At 40.3% G+C, this 20,699-nt stretch overlaps 1 protein-coding gene across 1 annotated transcript; it reads left to right on the forward strand.

The window, feature by feature from the left end:
* The first annotated feature begins 1,880 nt into the window (after positions 1-1,880).
* Positions 1,881-19,536, forward strand: evplb (envoplakin b). Its single transcript, XM_022190662.2, has 22 exons — positions 1,881-2,026; positions 6,605-6,704; positions 6,940-7,091; positions 7,277-7,400; positions 7,499-7,630; positions 7,721-7,762; positions 9,086-9,247; positions 9,996-10,103; positions 10,384-10,479; positions 10,578-10,688; positions 12,317-12,463; positions 12,550-12,704; positions 12,819-12,916; positions 13,009-13,181; positions 13,266-13,444; positions 14,245-14,383; positions 14,492-14,685; positions 14,780-14,930; positions 15,162-15,245; positions 15,346-15,477; positions 15,563-15,655; positions 15,755-19,536. The coding sequence occupies exons 1-22, from the start codon at positions 1,986-1,988 to the stop codon at positions 19,256-19,258; spliced, it is 6,117 nt and encodes a 2,038-aa protein (XP_022046354.2). The 5' UTR covers positions 1,881-1,985; the 3' UTR covers positions 19,259-19,536.
* The last annotated feature ends 1,163 nt before the right edge of the window (positions 19,537-20,699 follow it).

The raw sequence follows: 20,699 nt of genomic DNA on the forward strand, positions 1-20,699 counted from the left end.
TACCGTTCAAGAGTTTGGGTCACTTAGAAATGTCCTTATTTGTGAAAGAAAATCTTTTTTTTCCCCATGAAGATAACATTAAATGAATCAGATATCCAGCCTAGACATTGTTAATGTGGTAAATGACTATTCTAGCTGGAATTTTTTTAATGGAATATCTCCATAGGGGTACAGAGGAACATTTCCAGCATCCATCACTCCTGTGTTCTAATGCTACATTGTGTTAGCTAATGGTGTTGAAAGGCTGATTGATGATTAAAAAAAACTCTTGTGCAGTTATGTTAGCACATGGATAAAAGTGACCACAAACTTTTGAACAGTAGTGTATATATTGCATTTAATACTCCTCCCTTGTCTATTTTCATTAATATAACAGTAAATAAATAACTACACACGGTGCATAAAAGTCTAGATTAGACCATGATGTGTAAATGAACAATGACAGTAAGTGATCCTGATGTCCTGCCACAGAGTGACTTGTTATTCTGCATTCCTCTCTGATTGTCTCTGTGGAGACAGTGAGTGCTTTATAATGTCGCCGCACATCTTGTGTTACATGGAGCTGTTAACAGAGACGATTACTGTGTTTAAGTTACTCATGTACAGTGTGCAGCAGGAGTGAGTAAATCCCTGTACAAAATCATTTAAAAGTCAAATGACTATACTGAAAATGCGGGTTCCAAGTAGAAAATCAGTGCAACTAAAGCTGTGATCACTGACCCACAAGTTCAAGTATGGGTCATCACTGAAGCTAAACTGAGTCTACGTGTGATTCCCAACTGTTCTAACAGCATGAACATGTTTACGTAATGAGCTGTGAACACCAGAACCTTCTCAGTTTTGACCCACGGGCTGTGTCTGTCCATATGTCTACATCATGGCTCCACAAAGATGGAAAAGAAATTAGAAAGAAAAAATTGGTGGAAACACAGCTGCAGTGGTAATCAGAAGGTATAAAATAAGTCATAGTACCACTAATTAGAGCTGCAGTGGTTGTCCTACTAAAATAATGCCATAGAGTAGACCGTTCACTATTTACAAAATCTAGTTCTGAAAAACAGATGGAAATGTGCTTCAGACTTATCAATGGAAATCAAAATGTCTGTGAGAGCTCAGACAGCGTGAAGAACGTTGTAGAACACAACTGTTACCAAACTGTTACCATTTTGGCACAAGCCTGACACGTTGATGACTGCAGAGAGCTTCTTAATTAACAGCAGCACAACAGGTCTGCAGAAGTTTGGCAGAAGAGGAATATTCCAGCATGATAATGATCCAAACCACAACGCCAAAACTCCAGAAGAGTTTCTCAAGAAAAACAAAGCGAAGATTATGACCTGGCAAAGAGCGTCGTCTGACTTGAATCCAATGAAACACCTTTGAAAAGATTGTCAGCGCAACAGAAACCCTTCAGCAAAAAAAACCCCCAAAAAAACGCTGGCAACAACCTTTTGTTGCACTGAATTTTTCTTTCTGAACTCTTAGTTTTTCATTTCACATGAGACCAAACTAATTCCTGCTCAACTTACAAGTAATTACAATAAAGTGATATAATATAGATTTATTTGACATTTAAGTGATATTGAACAAGAGTCTGCTCACTTCTAATGTATGAATTATAAAATAATGATAAAAAATCAATGCAAACTATTCAAAAATGTTGGATTTTCAAGTGTAATTGACATAATGAGGCTCTGTCTGATTTCATTAGCAGCTTGCTTATCAAAAACCAGACGAATGTAAAGTGACTTTAATGACTGCTGGAGAAGCTCCCGGTGAAGCGTCAGCGGCGTGGAACAGGTCCGCCCGGTCTGCCGCTCCGCTGCCTTTACTGTCGACACACCTGTTGGCCTGGGAGGAGCTGAGACAGGTGAACACTCCTTAACCGAGAGGAGACGCCACAAGAAGAGAGTGAGAGGAGAGAGCTGGAAGAAGAAACACACTTGGATTCAGATTACACTCGCTGGTCCGAGAGCTCTCCCAAGATGTCGAAGAAAAAGGAAGGCAGCACAGTAAAGATAAGCAAGTGAGTGAACCCTGTGTGTGTTTGTGTGTCAGGTTTCCCCAGGCTTATGTTACTCTTTCTTGTCTGGTCTCGTATCTGTTTCTGCTGTTTTCTTTCCTACTGACCTGATTTTTTGTGTGTTTTTGTGCTGTGATCCCATTTGTGTTTGCATAGTTTTATTTTCCCAATAGTAGTGGTAGCTGTAAGAGTGCAACAATGATGTGACTGTTAGTTCATTCTGTAAAAGCCAAAGGAGAAGCTTTTTGAAATGAATGAACCCTCCTTTAAGCCTCATGTTGTCCTGCAGGTCAAAATGGACCCATTTTAAAGTTTGAAAATGTGGGAAAATATATATATTCTCGCAGTGAATCTTCTGATGTCCACATTTTCAACATTTTGGGGAAATCTTTGAACATTTTTTTGGTGGAAAAAAGAAAAGGAATTTTTTTTAAGAATATTCACAAAAAAAATCAACCAAAATCCAGCGAATTTCATAAGATTTTGATAGATTTTTTGTGTGAATATTCCTAAAGAAAATATTAGAAGTTTCACTGATATATATGTAATTATTTTAAATATTTTTAGGAATTTTTTTGGAAGGTTTTTACTCATTGTTTGAAAATATTTACAAGAATATTCTCGCCAAATTTGGGGGATTTTTTTAAAATAAAACTTTTAAGGAATTATTGGAATTTTCTTCCTGAAGGTTTTGCAAATTTTCAGAAATTTGGGGATTGTTTTGCTGAATTTATGGATTTTTTTCAGACAAAGAAACTATATTTTTTCGCGCCTGTAAATGAAGACAACAGGAAGGTTAACATGTCTCAGTCTTTCCCTGTTTACTCTGATAACACCACCATGTTACTAACCTGGTAACTCCTTTATTCACCACACTACTTACATTTGTGTCTTTACCCAAAGGGTGTATCGTCAAAGTTGCACCACATTTATTTGCGCTGCCACTTAAGCTGGCAGGTCAACAGTGAGCCTGCAGTGTTATAATCCTACATGATAAAGAGGGCAGCCTGTTGTCATCGCTATGCAGTGGAACCAGTGGCTGTTTGATCAGAGGAGGGAGTTGACTCCTGTCGTGTTTTATGAAGCTACACATGGTGATAAATGTGCAGACTCTGTGGAAGGAACTTATGCAACCTCCACCCCGGTCCTTTTAAACAGGCTATCAGCTGCTTATCTCCTCTCTTGGATCGCTGGTGCAGCTTGACACTGAGGTGTGACTCGACGCCACAGGCTTCAGAGAGGAGAGGATGAGGGAGAGGCAGGGCAGGGTCTTCTTCTGTGTGTCCGAATGGAAGTGAATGAATCATTTAAGAGGTTGGCATGTGCAATGAAATTACATCAATAAAAGCCCTGCAATAAAAATTAAACCGAAGTAGAAGTCTGATATAATCAGCAAACTGTAGTAATGGGTGCAGAAAAATGCCCGCTATGACTGTTATACAGCTGTAGATTATTGGATTATTGCTGCTCATTACTCATGGTAGCTGATAATGATCAGCTGTTTTATGTAATTAATGATTATTTTCATTCTCTATCGGTCCTCTGATTACGAATCCCATTCTGCTGATTGTTTAGTTTGTGAAAAATGACAAGAAAATCTGTGCCTGTTGCTTTAAAACACTCAAGATATGCTTGTTTGTGCTTACAAACAGTCAAATAATGTGAATTATTAACATTATTAAAAGGAAAAGCAGCAAAAACTCCCTTTTGAGCATCATGTGTGCTCATAAGTTTACATCTGCCGGCAGAATTTGGAAAATATTCTTCAATGAAAACATGGATACAATAAATAGCGTCTGACATTTAAGCCTAAATGAAGGAAAAGTTTAAATAAATCAAATTTGCCAGGGTATGTACACTAAAGAGCACAACTGTTACTATAATAATGCATCATATTTGATGTTTGGCAAAATATACAAGGAGCTGAATGACTGCAGCTGTCAAATAATCATATCAGTGCGATATTTTAACCCTTGTGTCGTCCTGCAGGTCAAAAGTGACCCGGTTTAGAGTTTGAAAATGTGGAAAAAATATCTATTTTCACAGTAAAACTTCTGATGTCCACATTTTCAGCATTTTTGGGAAATTTTTCAACATTTTTTGGCAGAAAAAATGAACTGTTAAAAATGTTTCTTGAGAACATTCACAAAAATCAACCAAAATCCAGCAAATTTTGCTGGATTTTGGTTGATTTTTATGTGAATGTTTTTAAATAACATATTGGAATTCTTATTGATATATATGTAATCACTTTAGATATTTTTAGGATTTTTTTGGAAGATTTTTACTCATTTTTTGAAAATATTTACAAGAATTTTCTTGTCAAATTTGGGGGATTTTTTTAAAATAAAACTTTTAAGGAATGATTGGAATTTTCTTGCTGAAAGTCTTGCAAATTTTTTGAAATATGTGGATTTTTTTTTTTTGCTGAATTTTTGGATTTTTTTCAGACAAGGAAACTATATATTGTTGGTGCTTGTAAATGAGGACAACAGCAGGATTAAGTTTGCTAAGTGACCTTTTGTACTTAGCATTCCCCCTCCTTCATCAGTCAGTCTGCTACAAGCTGTAAAGTCTGACTTCTCGTGTCACAACCGGGCTGTAAATTAATGGCTCCATTCATTTGATAGGAGCTGACAGGCTTTGTGGGACTTTACTGTGAACAGGAATGTCTGTGTCACACACCGACAGCATTCCTGAGCGGAGGCGACCGGGGGACACTCCCCTCCGCCTCCACGGCGTCCCCTGGCCCTGATCCTGGGTGTGTCGGCAGAAATAGTTGGCGTTCGTATCACAGCGGAGGAGGAATCAGAGAACAAACACTCAGAGAACACAAAGACGTGAGGAAGTGTGTCCAGAGGGTGTCTCTGCTTTGAATGGTTGCAGCTGAAACGCCAACTTTGGTGTCATTTTTGCTTAAAATGTTTTATAAAAGTGACATTTTTTTGTGTGCAGAAGTGAATAAGCAACTTCTCTACAAACCCTGCAATGAAAATGTATTCACTCAATTATTGTCACTAAATTAGGGGGACCAAACGTCCTGTTTTCCCAGGATATGTAAAGCGAAGAAAATGTCCTGGTGTTCATTGTTTCCACTAAATTGATTGGCACTAGGGCATTATTTATTGTCCCTTTTCTGTCTAATACAGAAGAGACATTATTTCTATCATTATTTTATTCATTATTTTTCAAAGTAACCTCTCAGAAGTCTATCTGAATTTGCGTCTTTGATAGTATTTGGTAATATAACAGCTTTCTGTCCATACAGAGGAGGCGTACTTTAAACGTATTGAAATTATCAGGCATCTTTGAGGAAACTTCGAGTATCATTTGAGTGTCCTGGTTTTTGGTAATGAAAATATGGTCACCCTGAATAAGTATTTTCTTATTTTTTTTGTATTTTTCTTGTTTTTGCAGCCTCACTTCTACTTCATCACATTTCAGTGGAACATATTTTGCCTTTTCTCCACTGAAGGATTTATTTGATGAGAGTAAATCCTGACTACTTTGAATTATTTTCAAGATTAAACGCACAGAACATCTGATCGACCTTTAAAGTGTGATGCATTTATGGACTAAACTATGCAGCAATATACAATAAGGTGACACTTTTACAAGGAGCGTCTGCTTTTAAGTACGTTAAATGCTGGGATGTTTTTTTGCAGATGTTGTTGCTACTTTGTCTCAAACTTTCCAGTACTTTCTCCCCCCCTATTGTGATGCGTAGCAGTTCTCGTAGATAGTGAATGATTTTTAGATTGTGCGAGTAGTACGTAAACACTATTCCATCCCATTTACCTACACTTCCTAACTCAAGGTATTAGCTTCCTCCTGTCATCACGTGATGCAGAAAGAAACATCTGAGGTAGAGCTGTCAAACATGTAGCCGACTTTACAGAGTGTGAAAATTACAGAGAAGACGTTAACTGCAGATTGTAAATTTGTGAAATTATAAATTTTAAATAATTTCTAGTCCATGACAAATTGTTTTAATCATAAAGTAAAATACTAGATTGTTCATTGTTCTTTTGTCAGTTTGTGTCTCATTTTTGTAATATTTTGTCTTGTTTTTTTGACTGACTTTTGTCGATCGTCTCATGTTTTTGTCGTTTTGCATTTCCTACTTGTCTTGTTTGTGTTTTTTTGTCTTATTAATGCCATTTTGTGTTTTGCTTTATTCATTGTTTTCAATGTCACTTGTGTCATTTTGTTTTATTTTTGTCTCGCTTGTGTTGTTAGTCTACTGTTTTGTCATTTTGTTTCACGCTTTTGTCATTTTTTTTGTCTCATTTGTAACTTTTTGTCTAATTTTTTCTCTATTTTTTGTTTTGTTTCGTGTTGTTCGTCTCATTTTTGTATTATTTTGTCTTGTTTTTGTTGTTTTTTGTCTTTTGTCTGACTTTTGTCACTTTGATCATAAAATTAAATACTATATTGTTCAGTTCCAGATAGCTGTGACTAAATGTTTTGTGCCTTTTTGTAGACACACTGTGATCTGTCAGTTGTAATGTCTAAATGATAAACTGAGTGCCCCATTAGTAAGGAACATTTTAACCATCATCTCTCTGTGTTTCTACCCAGGGTTCAGGCCAACGACCTGGCCGCCGTCATTGCTCGCATGCAAAAAAATGCAGACCAAGTGGAGAAAGACATCCTGCAGTCAGAGAAGCTGATGGCTGTGGTGAGAAGTCCACATGCAACAATGAAAATGTCACAACTTTAGCTCTAGAGAGCAATTCCCATCAAGCTACCGTTATTGATAGAAATGTATCTTTTCTGAGATCTGGTACCAATTCCATCCAACTAAAAACTTCAAAAGATCAGTCAGACGAGCTTTGGAACACTTTTGCTGAACATCCAGAAGTCAGAATGAGGATTTTTAACGTGACAAACACAACGTTGTGTCTCCTGTGCAGGACACAGAACGACTCAGGAAACAGCCTCTGATCCACCAAACGGAGAACGCGGACAACCTGGCGGAGGCTGAGGGGCTGCTGAAGGATCTTTTCATGGACGTGGATAAAGCCAAGAAGCTGAAGCACCCGCAGGCCAAAGAGATAGAGAGAGAGTAAGCAGATTCTGGAGAATGACACACAAATTAAAACCTTCACAAACATTAGCATGCGTGCCAGCAGACACACCTGAAACTTGCATGCCTTCCAGATACCACAAACTGTCACTTCCACATTCCCTTTCACTGCTCTCCATCCGCCTCTTCACCTCTAAACGAAATGTTTCTGTGTCTGTTTTCAGTGTCAGAAACCTCCACGACCGCTGGGCTAATGACTGCGCTGCCTACAGGGACCTGTACGCCCAAGTCCAAGACCTGGATCTGACACAAAAGATCGACTGGGGACCTCTGCTGGATGAGAAGCTGGTTAGTCGAACCACAAAACGTCTACAAGCTCATTCTTGGGTTGTGGTAGCTGACTGGTTTCACGCCGAAACACTGAACCGTTGTGTGTTGTTCTGCAGAAACAGTTAAAGTCAGAGGCGTACGGTCCCAACCTGTCTGATGTAGAGAAGCAGATCGCAGCACATAACATTCTTCACCAGGCGATCGAGGCGTACAGCAGCCAGCTGCAGCCCAACAACACGACCTCAAGGGTGAGAGCACGGAGGAAACACATGTAGCACTCTGCAGAACGACACCCAGGACCGATCATTTACCTGATCCTTAATGTTCTGTGTTCTCAGGAGCAGTACGCCGCCCTCAGAAAGAAATATGAAGACCTTCTGGTGAGTTGTTCAGTTAGGAGGAGCTATAGTTTACCGACAAAGTGGGCTCTTTTCATTACAATTTTGTTTTGTTTTTTCCCCAAATTTGCTGTATTTCAAATATTTTTTTTAACTTTACAAAAACATCACAACTTTATTTTTTTTATATTTATGTATTTTAACGCTAATCTTATTTGTTTTAAAAGTATTTGTTGTCGATTTTGTTGATTTATTCTCGTCTTGTGTCTACTATAATTTGTTTTAAATGTGTATTTTAGACATTTTGCATTTTTTAACCCTCGTGTTGTCCGACGGGTCAAAATTGACCTGTTTAAAAGTTTGAAAATGTGGAAAAAAAAAAAAAATTCACATTTTTGGGAAATCTATTTTTTGGTGGCAAAAAAGAAATGTTAAAAATGTTTCTTTCTTTCTTCTTATTTAAAGAAAATATTAGAAGTTTTACTGATTTATATGTAATCACTTCAGATATTTTTAGGATTTTTTGGAAGATTTTTACTCATTTTTTGAAAATATTTACAAGAATTGTCTTGCCAAATTTGGGGGATTTTTTTTCAAAAAAAGAAAACTTTTAATGGAAATTTTTAAGGAATTATTGGAATTTTCTTTCTGAAGGTTTTTGCAAATTTTCCGAAATTTGGTGAAATTTTTTGGCTGAATTTTTAGATTGTTTTCAGACAAGGAAACCGTATTTGGGTGCCCGTAAGTGAGGACAACAGGAGGGTTAATTATAAATAAAAGAATTAAGATGAATTATTAATTTTTGTTTCTTTTGGTTAAAAAAATCATTGTCTTTTTCAGTATTGTTTGTAATTGTTTATTTGTATTATAGTGTATTTATTCCACTTTTATGTAGATTTTAAGTGTTTTAAAATGAATTAGTGTTCGGTTCCTTAATTTGAATAAAACAGATTTTAAAAGTGGCTGTGAAACACACCTGTGACGCACTGATGTAAATATTTAAAAATTTATCAATTCAAATTACAGCCAAACCTCAGCTATTGTTCGTACTATTTGGACGCATTTCTCTCATTTTTAAAGTCAACTCAAGAGCGACATTTTAACCAGACATCAGCTGCACACTCAGATATCCTTTGTTTGCTCAATCACATTTTAAAGAATGTCACTTTAGTGTCAAAGAAAGGCCTTCAACACACCAACTAATCCCATTCTAGCCTCAGGAGACTCGCTGAAGCTGCGCTCACACAGGCTGCAGATGAAAAAGCACCAAATGGAGCAGCAGAGGAAGACCGGTTGTGTTGTTTGAAGGGATCAGAGTGGTGTGTGTTCTCTACATGTTGTGTCTATATCTCATGTGTTCTGCAGGAGAGCTCACAGCTCCGGCGCAATCACCTGGCCTCCCTGCACGAGTACATGCAGAGCTGCAGTAAGGAGCTGATCTACCTGTCAGCTCAGCAGGATAGGCTTCTCCAGAGGGACTGGAGCGACCGCATGGTCGACCCCTCAGGCGTCCGAACGGAGTACGAGGTGAGGGTCCGATGAAGGTGACAGCAGTAGTAGCAGATGTGGGTCAGTATATAATTGTGGGACTTTTTATAGCATAGTTGACATTTTTGCTGTTTTCAGGCCTAAAATCAACATGGCCACCTGTAACCAAACACCACATGGGATTTTTACACAAAGACTCTTCTAAATATTAGATATACAGTTAAGTTAAACTGAAATTGAAAGTTATTTAAGAAGATATTGTAGCAAACCTGTTGACATGCCATAAATCCACACTTGACTCACACACTACTTTATATTAAATAACTCAGAAAGCCTTGGAGTCTTCCAGTCTTTTCTTCAGGAGGAAATGACATCACGTGGAGCAGGTCATGTGATCTGGAATTAACACACTTCCTTGAGAGGTGTTTTTGTAATGGGGAACTTAGTGTAGTGTGATTTCTTGGACACAGATACAATTTGTTACTTTCCATTTAACATGTGATATATTGCCAAAAAAAGAAATATCTGTCATGATTATGTCAACTTAATAAAACTTTTGAACTAAAAAAATAATGAAAGACACACTGTAGAGAGACTTTGATTAATTTCCTGAAAAGTTGCACCCATGACATGAATCTCTTTAAACCTGCGTTTGTGTAATCTTTATGTAGTTTCATGTCATCTACCGGCGTCTTTTATCATCTCATATCAGTACTTCTGGGAGAATTTTTGTTAAATACCTGAACCACTGGCATGTTTTCTTCATCATGCATTTGTGTTTATGCAGAAATTCAAAAAGAATGGACTGCTGGCACACGAGCGTGAAGTCAACCAGCTGCAGGACGAAGGAGACCATCTGGTTGAAATGAAACACCCCGGCAGCCCAACGATAAAGGTGTCATCAGAAACAGATTTCAACTGTGATAAATCTTCATACAGTACAGCTGCATGATGCCAGATTTATCAGCACAACTGAATAGAGTATAGTCAAACTGAATTTAGTTACAGTTTAAGGTGCTTTTATCACACTTGAGCTTGTTTTATGGCTCTTATCCAGGTTGTTTTCTCCTGGACAGATCCTTGCTTTTGTTGTATCTACTGTCAGATGTGGATAAAAGTGTCTGTTAAATGAAACTGTTGAGCTGTGAGTGATCTTCTGCTGTTGTTTCTGTCAGGCACACAGAGACACAGTGCAGGCCGAGTGGCAGGCCTTCCTCAACCTGTGTCTGGCACAGGAAGCCCACCTGGACAACATCGATGAACACAAGAAGGTGACGATTATCACACCCTGACTAAGATAAAGCTCCTTCTACTGAGCCCCACGTTTCCTCTTCACTGTAATTCATTGCTATCTGACTGTTCCATGCAGTTCCAGCTGGATGCAGAGCAGCTGTCAGACTCCCTGCAGAGACTCGACTCCACTCTGAACCAAAAGTCTTTGGCCAGCAAGAGCAAAGCTGAGGTCCTCCTGGCGCTGGAGGTACAACACACGTTTCTCATGTCATGGTTTCACTGCAGGCTTGGAGAAGCCTGAGATAAAATGTATTTTATGCGAAACCTGCTGTAGGTGTTTTTAAGGAAGCTTCAATCGATCAAACTCACATGTTGTTGCAGAATATTCAACTGAAACTTGAGTCTGGTTGGGAGAAGCATAAAAGTACCAATAAAATGATGTAAAAATACTCTGTTACAAGTAAAATTTCTGCATGAAAAATCCTATTTGAGTAAAGGTATTAGGTGAAAAATGTACTTAAAGTCCAAAGTACTGCTCTGACTGATATATTATTGTATCTGACAGCATTTAAATATCAAACAGTGAAGCAGCTGGTTTCTGTTGTAGCTGCTGCAGGTGGAGCTGGTTTGAACTACTTTATATCCACTTTTATATCCAGTTAGAGCAGATAAACTTGATGGCTTCTCACATGATGAATGGGAGAGGAAAGGAGCAGACTTCTTCTCTGAGTTTTGACTTTTGCTGACATTGGATCATTGGAAATTTTATTGAAATGAGACCATGAGAGAAGTTTAGAGGGGAAAAAAATCTGTATTTGTTGGAGCTTATAACAACTCGTATATATATCTAAAATGCCAGCCTGACTACATGTGGCTTCATGCAAGAAGATAAAAAGGTTGTAAACCACAGATTTAATCTTTAACTCTGTTTTAAAAGGTTTTTTTTATTATTATCCATTGTGTAAAATCTCGATCTTAAAAGTAACTAAAGCTGGTAAATAAATGTAGTTAAAAACAGAAAGTATAGAAAGACTGGACGCATAGTATAGAAAAAATGGAAATAAGTAAAGTACAAGTACCTCAAAATTGCACTAAAGTACACAGCCGAGAAACATGGTTACTTTCCATTAGTACTCACGGCTACATTCACTAGAAGAAAACATCTTTCTTCAGACATCAATCTGCCACTGAAGTATTTGCTTTTTTTGATCAGAGCTGCTTAATCCCAGTTGTTAAAGAGTTAAACTTAGGCCAAAACAATTGAAAATAACAGTTTTTAACTAACTATAATGTCTGCTAAGAGCAGGAAGAAACTATTTAGTCCTGCATCAAACAACCTGCTTCATCTGTGATGTAGAAAATCCTCAGATTTGACAAACGACACAGTTTTATGTTCAGTTTATGATTTAAATCTTTAATCATTACGTGAATTAAGAACAAATATGTGCGATGTTTAAACAGAAATGACTGCTAAAAAGAAAATTAGCTGAAACACATAGAAAAGCAGTCTGTAAAGTGACCTGTTCAGTTCTACAAGTTTTAGTCAATATTTAGGTTCTTCACCTCCTCTGTTGACTTCCAGTATTTGTTTAGTTTTTATAGCTGGCGTCTGGAAGTAGGTTAACTGACTCGTATGAATAACTTTGCCGAACAGATCTTTTCACATGAGCCCATATTGCAGAATGGAGGCCGTTTTAGATTTAACCTCTGACAAAACTTCTTGTAAGAAGCCTCCAGATGTTAGACTGCAATCAGAGAGTCTTAACGAGGCTTAAACGGGATCAGAAAGATCAGTTTTACCTCCGCCTGTTTGACTAATTGTTGACATGCTGCTTTTTACTGCTGTTTGACGCTGACAGTGTGTGTTGTCTTCAGGGAGATGAACCAGCCGTGAGCAGGAATGAACAACGTCTGGCTGCACTCAGGGAGCTCAGCAGCAAGGTTGTGCCTCTGAAGCTCCGTAGAATCCAGCCCACCAAACCCACCACCGTCGTGTCCCTGTGCGACTGGGCAGATGAGGAGGTAGGAGGCCGTTTACAGGCTCTCACTTGATAATGGAGATGATATTTGTTTTTCAGAAGCTTGACAAATGTCTCTGTGTGATGTAGGACTCAGTGAGACGCGGTGAGACGCTAACCCTGAAGTCCAACGCTGATAATAAGGACTGGGAGCTTCAGAACAGCAAAGGAAAGATCAAAACCCTCCCTGGGGCGTGTTTCATGATCCCACCCCCTGATGCTGAGGCCGTGGAGACAGTAAACAGGTACTGTACAAACTGTGTCACTTTCATTGTTTCTTTAGGGGTTTAGAAAGTAAACCCCAACCCTGATCTGCCTGGAGTGGATTTTAGACAAACCTTCTGTCTCTGTGTGTTCAGGCTGGACAAACAGCTGACAGACCTGAAGAGCCGCAGGTCTGCTCTCATAAGCTCCCTGAAGAACCCAAATGTGGAGGTGGTTCGCCCTCAGAAGGCAGGTGAGGACAACAATCACTTCACTTCTTCTTATCTTCACAGAATTTTGAAACCACACGAGAAGTTTCTCATTGTTCTCTTTTCTCCTGCTCAGCTGCAGTGCCAAATGTTAAAGAGGATCCCAGAACTGCAGAGCTCATCAGTGAAATAGACAGGATCAACAAAGCTCTGGAGAAGAGTGAGAAAGAAATCCTGAGCCGACTGAGGACCCCTCTGGACAGCCGCAACCCTGCACAGGACCTGGCAGACCGACTGCAGGAGCACGAGGTGGCAGCATTCTGCTTAACCAAACCCACCACGGTTCCAGCTGAATTAAATGACTCATTCTGAAACATCGTCTTTCTCCTCCAGAAATCTGCTCTGGTTCTGAAGAAGCTGGAGTCTGAGAAGTCTGCCATCCAGAGAGAGATGGATCCCATTCTGGCCAAGAAACCTCTGGGACCCAACGCCTCGGTCATGCCCCCTAAACTCAGCGCTGCCAACAACAAGATCCACGACCTCAACGCACTTATTGACCTTTATAATAAAAAGTAAGAAGAAAAGAGTGAATTTATAGCATTGTTTATTCTCTCACGAATAAGGATTGCTCAATTCAGCACACTTGATGTAAGCAAACTTTAGGCAAATGTTGCTTTTTAACGTTTATTTAAACTACAGGTTCACATGTTAGTAGATGAGATGGCTGGTGTTTCTGCAGGGGATGCCACTGATCATTAGTTTCTTTTTAATCTGTTCCGTTGTTATTGTAAAGATGCACCCGTTGTGACTCAGTCTGCCTGCACAGGGCCAGAGATGATTAGGCGGTTTCGTCAAACATGTAGTCAAAAATCAATTCTGGATCAAAAGGTGGAGTCTTCAAAAAGTCTTCAAAGTGTGATGTGAATAATGCTTAATGCAATATAGAGGCTGTAAGAACAAACATGAGCAACATCTTGAGGTTTTAACCGACTACACAAAGCGTTACATCGTCTTATATACCTTCTCCTAAACGCTCCTCTTCCGTCCTGGAAGGCAACAACCCATCATCTTAAGACCCAGTCAGGATGTACATGAAGTAATCGTATCATGCACTTATGGTCTTTTGCCCTATATGGGCTCCATGGGCTTCCAATGGGTTGTCGTTTTCCACAGAATTATTTAGTGTATGACACATTAGGTCTTCCAATCTTATCATTGTTTGCTCTTAAATTTGATTCACTCGTCCTATTTGTCTGATTTTATCATCTGTTCAATCTTAAAATGCCACAACACACCTCTCTGTGATTTTTTTTAACAGTACATTAGTTTTCTTTGTTGGTGTTTAACTCGTCTGTTTCTCTTCTCTCATCAGATCTACGACCTCCATGTTCCTGGAGAAGCAGATCAAGAACGTAGATGGTATCGTCTCCGGGTTCGAGGAGCAGCTAGCTAAAGACGGCGCCGTTCTTGATCAACCCAACGCTCTTCAGAGTCGCAACCAGAAGCTGCAGGTGTTGTATTCTAAAAATCAAAAGAGCCTATAGGGGTATAGAACATGAGATGGCCTGAGGGGGCACAAATGTGTGGGATTTTTTTTTCAACTTTATTTTGTCAAACAGGCAATTAGTAAAGATGTTGCCTCGAGGAAAGATGAGCTGAATAAATTAGGCAGAGAGTTGGATCTGACGGAGAAAGCATGCAGCTCCCTGAGGCAGAGCTTCAACGAATACTGTCCTGACATCCTCCGCCAGAGGAATCAGGTGAAAAACCTGAAGAACCGCTACACAAATGTCAATAACCAGCTCCAGGAGAGGTGAGAGGGAAAAAAAAACAATCATGCAATATTAAAAATACTGCACCTGTGTGTCTTTTTAACTTAAAACCTATGTGTATATATTTTCTTCTAGATCTGGTCTTGTACAAAAAGCAACCAACAAAAACCAAGATTTCCAGAATGCTGTTCAGTCGCTGGATTTCTTCTTGGTCAATTTGCCCAATAATACGATCAAACCAACTGATGACGTAGCACAGATAACAGCCAAGCAGAACTCTCAGAAGGTGAGTGGAAGTGTTTCTTTACATTGACAATTTGTGAACCTATTAATTTATATCTGTGCAAGGCGTTTATGATCCGTTGCTATGTTTGGAAAAAGTGCTTAAAAGGATAACAAAATGTGTTGGACTCATTTTGTTTTGTTTTTTTCATAAAAAAATGTTTCTTGTCTAAGTATTGACATAATAATGCCGTTTGAATTGAGTTATGCTTATTGACTAGTGCCTCTTGTTTAGAGAGTGGTGGAGGACATCGAAAAGAAATCAGATGATTTAGACCGAGTCAGGGATCTTTCCCGTGACCTGCAGAGTGTTTTAAACGTGAGTTCAGACGTTACAGTCATCTATTTGAAGCACAACATTAAGCAGATTAGGTGTCTGAATGCTCAATCCTTCAATGTTTAAATATATTTCCTTTCAGCAATATGATACTAAGTCACACACTTACCGTCGCACTCTGAATGATGACTCTGATGACGACAGCGACGAAGATGAGGTGCCAGTTACGAAGAAACGCCAAACTTCCACTCTGGCTCAGGGTGTACACAGAACGGTATAGTTTTAGACAACTGAGAAGTCATAGAATATTATTTTTATCTGCCATCTGCAATTTTTAAACCAATGTGTTTCTACTACAGGAGAAAGATCTACTGAACCTCTTTTCGAAGGTGTCTGCAGAGAACAAACAGCAACTCAGTCAGTTGGGGACGGCGAAGAACATTAAGGCTCGGGTATGATTATATGGAATTAAAATGCTGTCAGCAACATCTCTCATTCCTGGTAATTTCTACATTTGACCTTCTGTTTCTTGTACTTCCATCTGGTTGCAGAATGAAGAGCAAGTCAGTCAGGTAGTTGTCAGTCAGCAGCTGCAGCTACAGAGCCAGCAGAGGGACCTTCAGGAAACTGACAGCCTAAAAAAGGAGTTAAATGAGGAGATTGCTAGGCGCCAACATGCTGAAAGACACCTGGAAACGTTCCGTAAAAGGTTTTTGTCTCTGAAGAATAGGAGAGGAGTGGAGAGGTTGGAGGAGAAGGAGGTGGTGCAGTATTACCGTGACCCCAAACTGGAGGTGGAGCTACAGTCTCTGAAAAATCGCATCCAGGATGAAGAATTTAAGAGATCAAAAACCCGTTCGGAGATGGGAATATTTGACGAGAAGATTATTAAACTGGAATTAGAGCTGACCAAAATCGAACCTAAACTAGTCACCAAGGTGCTCACTGAATACGAGAGAGACCCCCAGCTTGATAAAGAGGCAGCTAGAATTAAAGAAGAGATGCAGAGGATACGCCTGGAGCTCGAGACCAGAGACACCGAGTCAGTTCAAGTGAAAACTCAGATCACGGTTCTGGCTCAGCAGAAGCCAAAAATCAGGGAGAAAGTTGTCAAAAAGGAAGTGGTGAGGCTCGAAAAAGATCCCGAGATGCTGAAAGCCGTTCTCACGTTCCACAACGACATCTTAGAGGAAGAATCTCGGTGCAAGTCCCTAAACGATACCATATTTACCATCAGGGGCCAGATTAACACACTGGAGAGAGTCATCCCCACCATCCAACCCAAGATTGTCACCAAGGTGGTGAAGCAAGTACAGCAGGACCCAGAGGTGCTGGATGAGTCAAAGAAGCTACAAACTGCCTTGGGAGAGGAGAAGGACGAGAACGCTATCTTGATGAAGGACCTGGCCACCATGCAGCTACGTTACAGAGAGGTGGATAAGCTCAGGCAGAAAGTGGAAGTCAAGGAGATCATCAATGAGATTTACAGAGTGGACCCCGAGACAGAAGTCGAGCTGGTACGTCTGAGGAAAGAGCTTCAGGAGTCAGGCCGAAGCCGTACAGACCTGGAGAAAGAAATTTCCACAGTGACAACAACTCTAACTACCCTACGCGCTCAGAAGCCCAAAGTGGAGTACAAGGAGGTGACCCAAGAGGTGATCAAAGAAGAGAAGAGCCCTGAAGTTATGAGGGAATTGCAAAGGCTGACCAACCAAGTTTCCCGTCTGCAACTCAACTATGACACCACCCTGGAGCTGCTGACCCACCTCCGCAAAGAAAGAGATGAGCTGAAAGCAGAAAAATCCAAAGTGGAGACAAAGCTTGTGAATAAAGAGATCATTAAATATGAGAACGATCCTCTCTTGGAGAAAGAGGCCGACAGACTTCGAAGGGATGTAAGAGAAGAGATTAAACAGCGCCGCACCGTGGAGGAATGTCTCTTTGACCTGCAGAACCAATACATTGTCCTGGAAAGGCAGAAGCCAGAAGAGAAAATCGTAATGCAGGAGGTGGTTCGTCTTCAGAAGGACCCCAAGCAGATTGTGGAACATGAGAAACTAAACAAGACGTTTGATGATGAGATGAAAACCCGTAGAAAACTCGAACTGGAGGTTAGACAGCTCAGAGCTGTGGTGAAAGAAAAAGAAGACACCCTGAATCAGATGGATGATCGTCATAAGAAGATTCAAGTAGAGTCAGAGCTCAGACAGATCAAAGCTCGTATTCTTGAGCTGGAGAATTCTCCGCCACCTGTTGAGGAAAAGATTATAATTGAGGAGGTGCTGAAAGTGGAGAAGGACCCGAAGCTGGAAAAACTCACTGATGGAATACGTTCTGACTTGGAGACTGAAGGCAACAACTCCAACCGTCTAGAGAGGGAAATCCGTAACCTCAGGCTAAAGCTAGAAATTCTGCAAAAGGAGAAGTCAGTTGAGAAGGTCGTATACAGGGAGGTTGTTCGTGTGGAGAAAGATCCAGCAGTGGAAGCCGAAAGAGACCATCTCAGAGAGCTCGTAACACAGGAGAGAAATCTGAGACGGGACCAGGAAGATAACCTTCAGTCCATTAGCATCAAAATTAGCCATCTGCAAACATCAAAGTCTTCCACTTCTCTAGAGGAGAGCACTCTCATCTCCAACAGAGATGCTCTGCAGAGAGAAAAAGATGATCTCCTCAAACAGCTCAAAATGCTGGAGGCCCAAAGACAGACCATCAGTGTCTCATTCCAGCAGCAGTCCAAGCTGTTGAGCGAGAGGAACCAGTTGGCACGACAGAGAAGTCTAAAGACATCCACTGAAATACAGCGTCTGGAGAAGGAGATCCTGAATGAGAAGGACAAGATACACCAGAGAGAAACGCTCATCATCGAGTTGCAGAACAGCATTACGAAAGAGGAACATTCTGAAACTCACACCAGAGAGACAAACCTCTCCACAAGAATCTCCATCCTGGATCCAGAAACTGGTAAAGACTTGTCTCCCTATGATGCCTACTTACAGGGACTGATTGATCGGAACCAGTACATTAAACTGTCGGAGCTGGAGTGTGACTGGGAGGAAATCACTTCAACTGGTCCAGACGGGGATACGACAATATTGCAGGATCGCAAAAGTGGGAAGCAGTACTCCATCAAGGATGCTCTGAAGGCTGGCCGCATGACCGAGTACGACATGATCCGCTACAGGGAGGGGAAAATGACCATCTCTGAGTTTGCCCTCCTTGTTGCAGGGGAAAAAAATAAGCCAGTTGTTCCTGTTCCAATTGTTCCGCCATTAAGCCCAAGATCTCCTACTAAACCCATGCCAGCCTCTCCCTTGAGCTCCATGCCAAAGTCGCTGAGGTCCTCCTACCCCAGCCTGAGCTCTCACCACAGCAGCAGCTTGACTAACCTCAGTTCTACAGCGGGCGACGAGTTTTTCCCGATCTCAGGGATATTTGACAACACCACTGAAAGCCGCATGTCTGTGAGAAGCGCCCTCACCCGCAAGCTCATCGATACCGACACAGCTCTGAAGCTCCTGGAGGCGCAAGCAGCCACCGGTGGAATCATCGATCTCAACAAAAAGGACAAACTGTCCGTCCACAAGGCGTCCGAACACGGCCTCATTGACTCGAGCCACATGTATAAGCTTCTGAACGCCCAGAAGGCCTTCACTGGAGTTGAGGACCCTGTGACCAAAGAGCGTCTCGCAGTAGGGCAGGCGGCACAGAAAGGGTATGTTCCCCAAGAACAGGCGAGGCGCTACATGGAGGCGCAATACCTGACCGGTGGGTTGGTGGATCCTACTAAAGTAGGCCGCCTCACCATTAAAGAAGCAATCGCCACCAAACTGATCGACAGCACGACAGCAGATGAGCTGCAGAATGAGGCCTCCCACACAAAGGAGCTGGTAGATCCCATCAGCAAAGAGAAGATCTCCTACAAACAGGCGATGGATCGGTGTAAGAGAGACATCAACACAGGACTTCTGCTGCTCCCTGTGGCCTCCACCGATGCTTCAAACGCTCCGTCGTACTCAAAATACCGCTTCAACTCCCCTTACAACAAATACTAGATATGATTTTAAATACTAGTGCTTTTGGGTTTATGGTGACACAAATTAATATGTGTAGAAGAAATTTTTAAAAATGATGTGTGCATAAATGGAAATGTTGAAAACTTGGAACTTTTGGAAAAAGTTTTGGTCGGACTGTATATGTGGATTGTTTTTTTTCAGTACTATTTTGGTCTGCTGTAAAAATGAGGGTAATTTTTGTTATAAATGGTAATTGTTTTTCAGCACTCTGAAGTTAAATCCTTTCTAAGGGCTTATTAAATTCCATAAGCATCCTGTTCATTTTTCTGTCCTGTTGTTTCGATTTGTAACTAAAGAATCATTGATACATTGATATGTAAACTGAGTCCATTAAGTTTATAAACTAGAAAAGGTTGGGGGCTTACATAACACTCGTCACCATACTTGCTTTTTCAAAGACTTTTTTATTTTTATTTTTTACATTCGATGGAACACAAGACAAACAAAAACCAAGAAGGGAGGTCCGAGTTAGGTTTGTTGGGGTTGGAGATGCTGGTTTAAAGTTGGAGAGGTTGGGGCAGGAGGCCAAAAGTCAGATCTAGGTGACATCCAACAATATAGCAAAATAAGTCACATGAACTAAGCTAGAAAAAGCTACATACACTGTGCATGTTCTTTGTTATTTCTCCTGAATGTTTCACTTTACTAAATGATGTGTTTAGAGTTTGACTCTAATTTTGAGGCTGTTTCCTAATTATTCTGCTGAAAGTAGAAAGTTTCTCTTCACAACTAAAATATATATAAAGCACTGAAATAATATGGAAACAACACAAGCACTGCTATAAGTAGAGATAAGTAGAAAATTAGCTTCCAAAAATTGAATATACCTGCAATCAATATGCACAACACTGAAAACTGTAAGGGATGCTAGTTGAGTATTTTGAGTTAATAGTGGTTGATTTTTTGGAACACACAGAAACAACAGAAGCCAGGAAAATAGATAACAATGAAACACATGCTACAGAGCTTTTGATGTGTTGAATTGGCATCACTCTGTTTCAGTAAACTATGCATGGATTAAACACCAAGTCAGCACACAGCACAGATCATTACACCATGTCCAGGCTAAGATTATTTTTCTCCAGTGACTTTTGTCCATTTAAAATATCTCAACAATCACAAAATGGATTGCCGTCACATTTTCTGCAACAATTATGGCACCTCAGAGAAGGACTTTGTTGATCCTCTTGACTTTTCCTCTAGCACCACCTGGTTGAGATTTGTAGCTTTGACAGCTCAGTTATTTACTGTTTTAGTGCTAATTAGCAAACTAGTAGACATTTATTTAAACTGGGATTACAATGAGGCAAGGAAATAAAAGATGTATTCATACAAATAAGAAACTAGACGATAGATCAAGAAGGGGCAGGGAGCGGCTGGTTTCTTACCTCGGTGGGGCGTCTTGCCCCAGTTTACCGTA

Source organism: Acanthochromis polyacanthus, chromosome 21 (genome assembly GCF_021347895.1).
Source record: "Acanthochromis polyacanthus isolate Apoly-LR-REF ecotype Palm Island chromosome 21, KAUST_Apoly_ChrSc, whole genome shotgun sequence".
Taxonomy (NCBI): Eukaryota; Metazoa; Chordata; class Actinopteri; family Pomacentridae; genus Acanthochromis; species Acanthochromis polyacanthus.